Source organism: Aedes aegypti, chromosome 3 (genome assembly GCF_002204515.2).
Source record: "Aedes aegypti strain LVP_AGWG chromosome 3, AaegL5.0 Primary Assembly, whole genome shotgun sequence".
Lineage (NCBI taxonomy): Eukaryota > Metazoa > Arthropoda > Insecta > Diptera > Culicidae > Aedes > Aedes aegypti.
In genome coordinates, this window is record NC_035109.1 from 275,738,310 (window position 1) to 275,748,776 (window position 10,467).

The 10,467-nt window shown below is 40.0% G+C and overlaps 1 protein-coding gene across 5 annotated transcripts in view; it reads left to right on the plus strand.

The window, feature by feature from the left end:
- Positions 1-9,880, plus strand: part of LOC5576927 (homeobox protein extradenticle) — a 138,446-nt gene extending 128,566 nt beyond the window's left edge. For all 5 annotated transcript variants that reach the window (XM_021853464.1, XM_021853462.1, XM_021853461.1 and 2 more), the window contains exons 7-8: positions 6,524-6,671; positions 6,734-9,880. In XM_021853464.1, the coding sequence (XP_021709156.1) occupies positions 6,524-6,671; positions 6,734-7,021 (436 nt within the window). In that variant the 3' untranslated portion in view covers positions 7,022-9,880. The remainder of the gene's footprint in view (positions 1-6,523; positions 6,672-6,733) is intronic.
- Positions 9,881-10,467: the final 587 nt, after the last annotated feature.

Sequence of the window (10,467 nt, forward strand, 5' to 3'; positions counted from 1 at the left end):
TACTATTTTTAACTATTATTATTACGCAAAAGTGGAACACGATTTTACTCCAAACGCCGAGCACTGTATTTTTCCTTTCTCATATTCAACAATTCCGAACAACATGAAAAATTAGTATTAAAAAGAATAATTTCACAAGTAAATTTATTTCATTAGCGGAAGATCATGGATTCGATTCCCAGCTCCTCCACAAAAAAAAATTGGGAAGCACATCCATCCTCCGTCAGTATCAGATGGTGACTGAACGTTAAGTGCCCTTAAGTCCTCCTCAATCGCAAAAGCCATCGTGTGCGCGGCCTGCCACGAAGTCGGCGGCCTCGTCCGGGTTCTCTGTTGAATATTATCATTGCTTGTCGTTCTTCCGGCATACGGGCAACGTGACCAGCCCAACGCAGCCTGCCGTGTTTTATGCGCTTGACAATATCCACCTCTTTATACACTTGGTACAACTCGTGATTCATGCGACGCCGCCAGATACCGTTTTCTAGTTTACACGCGAGTATTGTTCGCACTTCCTTCAATGTCCATGATTCATGGCCATATAGGACAACCGGAAGGATCAGTGTCTTGTATAACGCGAGTAGCAGGCTACGGGACTTCAGCTGGTTACGGAACCCGTAGAAAGCCCGACTCGCAGCTGCAATACGTCTTTTCACCTCGCGGGTAACATCATTATCGCGTGTCACTAGTATTCCAAGATACACAAATTCTTCCACCACTTCAAACTTTTCACCACCTAGCACCACTTCGCTACCACTAACACGTCCGGACCCACGTTGACCACCAGCTATCATGTACTTCGTTTTTGTGGTGTTGATCGTGAGCCCAATCCTCGCTGTCTCCCTCTTGAAAGGCACGAACGCCTCTTCCACTGCCCGACGGTCAATCCCGATGATGTCGATATCGTCTGCAAAGCCAAGGAGCATATGAGAACGTGTGATAATGGTACCGCTACTCTGCTCTGCACACCGGCTCTCCTGATAACACCTTCGAGCGCTATGTTAAACAGCAAGTTAGAAAGAGCGTCACCCTGTTTCAATCCATCTAAGGTTACGAACGATGACGAAATCTCGTCCACCACCCGGAATTCATCTAGGATTTGACGCAGGGTAAACATTTGATCCGTCGTTGATCGGCCCACTCGAAAACCAGATTGGTATTCGCCGACAAATGACTCCTCATACGGTCTCAATCTGTTGAACAAAATTCCAGACATGATTTTGTACGCCGAATTAAGGAGTGTTATCCCTCGGTAATTGGCGCACTCCAGTCGATGCCCTTTCTTGTACAGAGGGGAAATGAGACCTTCCAACCAACTAGTAGGCTTTTGTTCTTCCTCCCATATCCTCGATATGATACGGTGAACGAGTTCGTGCAGTTGCTCACTTCCGTGTTTGAGAAGTTCGGCCGGGAGCTCGTCCTTCCCAGCAGCCTTGTTGTTCTTCAGCCCATTGATAGCTTTTTTTTACCTCATCTAGCGTTGGAGGTTCCATAGCCTGTCTATCGTCATCGATTTGAATTCTGCTACCAGATCCACTTCCATTATCTCCGTTCAACAATGACTCGAAGTACTCTTTCCACCTGGCGGCCACCATTGTTTTATCCGTCAGCAAGTGTCCTTCGCGGTCGTTGCACATGGCGGGAGACGGCGCTGTTTTTCTCCGCACACCATTTACGGACTCGTAGAACCGTCGCATGTTGTTCTGTTCCATAGCTTCTTGCGCCTGAGCAATTACTGCCTCTTCATTCTTCTTTTTCTTTCTGCGATGGATCCGTTTTTCGGCTGCCCTTGCTTCCTTGTACCGCTCTCTGCTCTGACGGGTACCAGACACCAGCATCCGGCTTCTAGCCAAGTTCTTCTCGTTCGTTATTCTCTGGCACCCCTCGTCGAACCAACCGTTCTTTGGTCTCCGTTGAGCAGTACCTACCACTTCTCGCGCTACTGTGCTCACCACTCCGTAGACTGACTCCCACAGATCGCTGAGGATGACGCTTTCGTCGATTTCGCTAATCCGCTCGTCGAGCTTTCGATGGTAGTCCGCTGCTACACCATCTGCTGACAGGCGTTGGATATTGAAACGCAACGATTGCCGATTTCTAGAACTCGAAACGGTTGATAATCGCGCTCGAATTTTGCTTACAACGAGATTGTGGTCTGAGTCGATATTAGGACCCCTGAAAGTTCTAACATCGATGACATCGGAAAAATGTCGGCCGTCTACCATAACATGGTTGATTTGGTTGCAAAGTTCGCCATTTGGGTGTTGCCAGGTGTGCTTGCGGATATCCTTGCGTGCAAAGTAAGTGCTACTGATGGCCATCCCCCTGGTGGCAGCAAAGTTCACTAAACGTAGGCCGTTGTCGTTGGTAACAGAGTGAAGGCTCTCTTTACCAATGATAGGGCGGAAGAAGTCCTCTTCACGTCGTGTTTTGGGCATTCTCCATAGGTCTTGTCGAGACAATCGTAAAACGCGTCCTTCACGTCATCGGGTTTGTCGTTAGTCCGTGCATATACGTTGATCAGGCTGTAGTTGAAGAACTCGCCCCGAATCCTCAATACGCAGATCCGCTCGTTGATCGGCTTCCACCTAATAACGCGCTTCATCTGCTTCCCGATCACTATGAAACCGACTCCGTGTTCAGCTTTATCGCCACCGCTGTGGTAGATGTTGTATTTGAAAGCGGTGTTAGCGATGGGGTCTACCGCTCTGAATTCATGTTCTCCAGATCTTAGCCAACGCATTTCCTGAATTGCAGCCACGCACACGCCAACTTTTCGCAATTCACGAGCCAAAAGGCTCACTCGTCCAGGTTCATTTAAGGTCCTGACGTTCCAGGTACCGAATTTTTAATCATAGTCCTTATTTCGATGCCAGATCGGTTGTCGAAAATAACGTTCGTTTCTTCTTCTTTCTCCATTTTTCGTGGTGGATAATGAATTCGGTATGCTACCTTACCGGGGTCGCGCTACCTACATCACGTTGATGGGACTGCCATCTTAGGTGTAGCTGATCTGATACAGCATTTCTTACTCAGCCGCTGGATGCCGGAACAGACGCTGTTTGAGCCGCACCTCCTGGTGTACAGACGCTCAAAACGCACCTCCTCACTCTAGCTGATGTCAGAAGGACAACAGTGCCCAGGCTGCACTACCAGCTAAGTACGCAACCCTTAGCTGGCGGTCTTTGTCATCATTTGACCCGTGGAAGCGTGAGGTAGAGACTTGTGAGGACCAGAGCTGTGTTGGTCGCTCCTTCCTGATTGTCGACTCACCATTTTGCATTCCCTTGGAATATTTCAACAAAATCGAGTATTCGGAATACGAGTTTGTTTGGAATTTGAGTATACTTCCCAGCAGATCTGGAGTCGTTCTAGAACAGTCGACAAAAATGCCACAGGGGTTGATCCTATCTGAAATTTCGGAAAAGCTACGGAAAACAAAAAACAAAAACAAAGGGGTGTGGCATAATCTCAAAAATAAAAAAAAGCTTTTGGTAGTAACCCAACGAAAAGGATTTAAAAACTGAGTAAACCTTTGTTTCTGGTTTGAACTTAAGCGTTTGGTACTAAAATTGGGACAGGGATTTAGGACTCTATTGTCTACGAATGTGAATTTATTGCATTTAATTTTTAGTAATTTTGTGATACAGTCAACTCTCGCTAACTCGATATTTCATGTCTCGATATCGAGGTAGAAAACCATAGTAAAATATAATTCTAAAGGCTACCCCGATGGTTTCTTGAAACGTAGTTGCACTGATGTTGTGTTCCATAACTCGATGGTCCCTTATTAGTTGTGGAGAGTGGACTATGGTAGAAGATTTACGTCGAGTCTAGTACACGACAGTTGAGGTCGAAATACGCGTATCTGTCAAAAGATACAAAATATAGTGGAATTAAAATTAAATTAAATTAAAGTACTTAAAGATTGTATGACATTTGCCAGAAAACCATTTGCCAGAAAACCATTCCCCAGAATGTACCATTCGCCAGAAAGCCATTCCCCAGAATCATTTTTTGTAATTCGTTTTCAACCTTGATATCAATTGATCGACATATTTGTGAAAATGCATCGAAGCCAAAGCTAAAATTTATGAAAGCGCAAATCTAGAGACCCAAACAGCCATTCCAGCTGAAAATTTAATCGATTGGTCACCACCAGCGTGTGACCAATCGATTAAGTTTTCAGCTCAAACCGCTGGCTGGTTCTCGAGGTTTATGCTCTTGAAAATTTGAGGTTTGGCTTCGATGCATCTTCACCTCAAGCCGAAATTTTCGATATTTGTCATTTTTGTATCTTGAATATACTCATATTATTTGCACTTATAGCATGAAACATTGTGTAGTCAACTTTCACATTATTTACATCAAGAGGATTGGACTACTAGCACTGCACAGCTGCAGCGCAAAATTAATTAAAATTTAGCGTCACTTCTACAGTACTTCACTCGCATTGTAAATATTGCTCCAAATAATGTTTATATCTTTGTAATATTATAACAAGTATAATACAACGCATCTGATCGATCCGTGTTATTTAGTCTATGTAGTTAAAATCCTTCGCATACAATTTTATGCAATTTTCACTACTTATATAGCTGGTCTGAGAACAAAAAAGCTGAAACGTTTGACACGAATTAGTTTAGTTGAATAATTTCAGAAATATGAATAGTGTACCTATCTTAGCGGAAAAAAAAATTGCAAAACAACTAAAAAGAACAGCCTTTGAGTGAAAGAAGGGAAAATTATGTTTGAAATATGATCAGTTTAGCGCCAATAATCATTGGAACAATATAACTCAAATCACTACCCAATATTCTTTCGGTCATATATTTAAATACATTATTCAGTCCTTGAAAAGAACGTTAAACCGTTTTACTCTTAATAATAATTTGAACCGCATTATTTATTGTTTTAAAGTAGTTTTACAACATTTGCGACAGGCTGCCGGAAAACTCTTTAATCTTCAGTGTTTACCCTGATTGCTAGTTTTAGCTATCTGGAACCGGAGATATTTTGAAATTCTTAGCAGGACTGCTACGTGGCCATGATTAATGGTGGAAACCAAAAAAAACACACATATATTGGTTTCTCATATTCTGTCGCTTGCTCTACGAAACAAGTCGATTATGAAGATTAATGTTTTCGGAATCACTCGAGTAATCTTCAATGAGAAATTAGATGAAGGCCATGGTAAATATTCCATTATTGAATCACTTTCAATTTAGTTTTTTTTTATTTGAGGACATTTGTTGATTGTCCATTTCCCGATATTTGCATTTTTTACATAAATCCTTTTTACAGACATTTTATTGACAGCAGTCCTATATTGATTTTTTTAGCTGTAATTATTTAAAATTGAGATGACATAACCTTGTTTACATTACTTCCATTCCTTCTGTTAACTGCAGGCAGAAACACACAGTACAATTATAAAGACTAGCCAATAATATAAAAAAGGGTAAATCTCCTATTAAGCATATAAGTCCTTGAATTAGTTAGCCCTAAGGAACAGCCTAATCTTCAAAGAAGGGAAAATCATTAATAGAATGTTGAAAATACAGTTGCCTTTAAGGGGTTGTCCATTAACAACGTGGTCAATTCTCTCGGATTTTTTACCTCCACGGGGTCTTTCGTCCATACAAAAATTTAAAAAGAATTGTTTGTATCGTGGTCGTTGGCCAGGCCCCCTTCCATCCTCCCATAAATGATCACATGGTTAATGGACGACCCCTAATAGCTTGCATAATATTGATGACTATTTTAACATTAAAAAAACAGTTATTTCTCAGAAACTATGAAAACCTCGGAAATCTATTACACCTTCTTCTTCTTATCTTGTGTTACGTCCCAACTGGGACAGAGCCAAATCTCAGCTTTGTGTTCTTACGTGCACCTCCACAGTTATTAACTGAGAACTTTTATTGCCAATTGATCATTTTTGCATGTGCATAACGTATTGCCGATATGAATATGCTCTATACCCTGGGAAATCGAGAAAATTTTCATTCCGATAAAATCTTCGCCCGGTGGAATTCGAACTCACATCCGTCAGCTTGCTGAATAGCTGCATGTTTACCCCTACAGCTATCTATATAATAAGTTTATGATATCATTTTTAGTTTAAAACATTTTATCAAACAAAAAGCTTAAAAACTTACGACACAATTATCTTGCATATAATTATGTATCATACGCTGAAAATCATAATGATTCGAATGATTTTACACACCTAAATATTGCTACACAAAGCAAAGTAATGTAGTAATATTTTTTCTGGGAAATGGTCTATCTGGGGAATGGTCCATTCAGGCAAATGGTTTTCTGGCAAATGACCCATTCTGGCACACGGCTTTCTGGCAAATGTCATACAACCTACTCAAATCGTTTTTTTCATCTACTTATCAAATTTACTGTTTACTTATTTTTTGATAAAATCGATACGAATTATCAAAGCATGGTGTAAATCTATGCGTTTACGCATTCTACCATATACTTAGATATCATCATTTGTTCATTACAGATCCCGCTTCCTAGATGCTCGACGAAAGAGACGCAATTTTAGCAAACAGGCATCGGAAATCCTCAACGAGTACTTCTACAGCCACCTCAGCAATCCCTACCCTTCAGAAGAAGCCAAGGAGGAGTTGGCCAGAAAATGTGGCATCACGGTGAGTTTCAAAAACTTCGAAAGGAAATGACGGACTTCACTGATAATCGTTCCCAATTTCAGGTCTCCCAAGTGTCGAACTGGTTCGGCAACAAGCGCATTCGCTACAAGAAGAACATCGGCAAAGCCCAAGAGGAGGCGAATCTGTACGCCGCCAAGAAGGCCGCCGGTGCCTCTCCGTACTCCATGGGTGGACCTCCGAGTGGTGCGGCCACTCCGATGATGTCTCCCGCACCCGCCCAGGACTCCATGGGCTACTCGCTGGGGTCCGGTGGCTACGATCAGCAGCAGGCGTACGACGGCAGCATGGGTTACGATCCGATGGGTGGCCACCAGGACTTGAGTCCTTGAGATGCGGAGTACTAGAGCGCAACGCTGGAGCGCGTTCAATCCGGTGTAGTACAGCTTAGCAAGTTAGAGTGAGTCCTTACCGATGATGAGAGTGCGTACGAATAGTAGTGGATAAGATAATTAGCACCGCTTTTCTTCTCACCTCCTTCTGAATGGTGGATCAAATGCAGTGTAGGCAACTGGTAGAAGTTATCTAGTTTAGTTCAAATTCGGGCCAGAGCGAGATAGGGATTCTGGGTTTGGTTGTATGACCCGTTTTGAATCCAGAATCAATAATGGAGTAAAAGATTGATTTGTTTAAGTTTGAAACACACAAAAGTGAGTTAGCTCTACGTTTAAGAAATGATTATTTTAGAACGATAATTATTTAAATTTTATCTCATGAAACGGAAAGTTCACCATTTGCACTAATTCGGTAATTATGAAACTGATTATTATTTTCGAATTGATACATTGATTGTGTCGTTCGTCAGTGAAAACGTACAATTTCTCCCAGAAGGTGATTCCTATGGTCATCCTATCTCACCGCCGCTCTACGGATTAGTGGAATTATACATAAATCATCGCTGCAATAATTTTAGCTATTTACACTATGATGAACGCATTTCTAACCTACTTTTACAAACATCCGCCCAGATGCCAAGAGCAGCGTTTTGTTTATATTTAATAAGAGCGCTTACACATATTAATGCCTAAACAAATCACCGTTCGGTGTTTGCATCCGACTCGAGATTGATTGATTTGCGTGCTTTGGTTTGGGCATTTTACTACACCACTATATCGCAATACATCACAACCAACTATACCATACCTTGATTCCTAAGCCCCGGTGTGTTTTCTTCTCCGCAACAGATTCTCCTAATTGACCTACACGAAATCCACTAACATGAGTAAGTAAGAAAGCAAACAACGTTATGAATACTTCAATTCTACCGATAGAGGATAGTTTAAAAAGGAAACAAACTATTGTGTATACCATTAGACGATAGGGAAAAAAGAGAAACACAAAATGATACTATTACTATAAGTCTCATGATCCAACGCAATGATCCGGCTCTCAGTCGGTAATGGAAAACAGTAACCACCATTTTTTCCAAGTTGGCCATCAATGTGGCCCTGATTGAAGCTCATTCGAGTCTTTCCCGGATGAGCCAGCCACACTCACATAAATATACGTAAATAAATTAAAGCAGAGTTAGTGCAACCAGAAGATTATGCAAAACAATATTTCCTTTGTCTAGTAAATTTGGAACAAATCTAAACAAAGCTATTTTTAGAGTAGAAGCATTTGGAGCATTTTCATTTCTTCCCACTTGAAAATGAGAATCCTGTAGACGACTAGACGACAGAATAACATACTCTTCAATTCACATTAAAAGGAATCCAACCAACACAAGAAAACACACACAAGTATACAATTTTCAAAGTTTTTAAAAACTTTTCGAAACGATCAAAAAGAAGAGAAAATCGAAACCCAGTTATACGATTCGCTATACCAAAATTAAGCTCTATCTCCGCCAGAAAGGATTTGTACTTAACGTTATAGAGACACAGCAAATGAAAAGATTAACTAGCAACCTTGTCATTTACACTAAAACTAAACACAAAAATGGGTGTGTACGTGAGCCTGTGCTAAAGCGCACGACTAACAGCAACCCTGAATCCTATAAAACCACGAACAACCACACACACGTTGAGAACAAAAAAAAATATTGACAATATGTGCAAGCGAACGGCAAAATGCTAAACGGAACGAAGACGAGACTCAAATAGAACCCATGCCAATCGGAGGTATAAAGCTACGGACGGCTGGACTTGGTAGTCTGGAGTCTCTCTAAGAAAACCTGTGTGACATTTTAGAGAACGCAAGTTGATGAAACAAAAAATTATGCGAACAAATCATTTGTATACGATATAATAATAATGAAAAAAACTATTAATTAATGAAAAAGTTTGAAAATATACTATTTAAAGCTACCAATTATTAACGAACAAAAACTATTTTCCAATCATTTTAATAGAAAATTTCAGTTTCGAGAAAAATATAAAAAATCGAGAGATAGAAAAAAAACAAAATTCAAGTAATATCTAGTGGCTTTCTACCGTTAAGATATGGCCAACGAACCGACGACGACAGCTAATCAGGTTTTACGTTCCCTACTCGCCAGGATCGGAAAGTTCTGGCAGCACTGCTAAACACGAGTATGAGTGCTTCTCAGGAAATCCCACAGAAGAATTTCGATCCGTGGTCATCTACAAGACCCGTTTCACCACAAGATACGAGCATCACAACAAAGTTCGCATAATGTCATTTCTCATGAGTTTTTCGCTATGGTTTTTTATGGTTGCTATTTATTGATTTGGTTGTGCATGAAAGAGTTTCCACCTGTGAATGAGAGTTCAGTTTGGTATGTTTTGTCAAAACTATATCCGTTATCTAAGTGTTCGTGTTGTCCTTTTATTTGGTTTCTGACACTGGAATTGATATCCACTCTATTTTAAGTTAGTCCGTACAGCTGTGTTGATGCAATATATTTCCTTCTTTTTACATGCATTTAACTGATTCGGTACCATTTTGTTTTCCGACACCAACCACACATACAAACATAAATCCGATTGAAGAGAAAGAAAAACGAATAGAACGTGAAAGGTGTCTCTTGAGAAAAGTTGAGAAAAAAATAAGGAAACGAAAGTATGTATACGAAAACGATTTAAAAATCTATTAAATCTATTAAATTTAAATTTTATGTGTACTTAATTATAAATAACTGGAAGAAGAAATTCAACAGCAACAACAACAACAAGAACAAAATAAACAAATGTGAAAACGAAGGATGAAGTGAAAACCTACATTAATAATTAACACTAGTAAAGATATGAAGTAATCTGATGAAGTATAAGAAAAAAGTACATAAAAGGAAAAACCTTGATTTTTATTGAGCAGTGATGACATACCGAAACCTACCTTGTGGTGTAAGAAAATTGTTGAAACTATCCGAACACGTTGCTTCATCTTCAAAAGTTCTTTTTGATTCGTACTGTCAAATTACCAAATATATTCATACACGCAACAGCTATTATCTGATCTCATCTAAGCCTCAGAAATTATTGGTAAATATCATCAATATTGCTGTACACAAATATAAATTTGAAAAAATAACAAATTTTAGCATTAACAACTCTGAGGGAACTTATAGTAAAACTACTTAAAATAGAATTACTAGTGGAATTTGAAGACACCTATGAACATTTTTTGGATAAAACAAGCAGAGAGATTCTCATACAAATCTGTAGATGAATTATTGTAGAAATCTTTTGAAAAAATCGATTTGAATGAAATCATGTACAACTGCCCAATTATTTGAGAGATAAGCATAAGCATTGATGACCGTACAATTCGTAGTTACTACTCCGTGATTACAATGCCCAATCACTTGAGAAATATA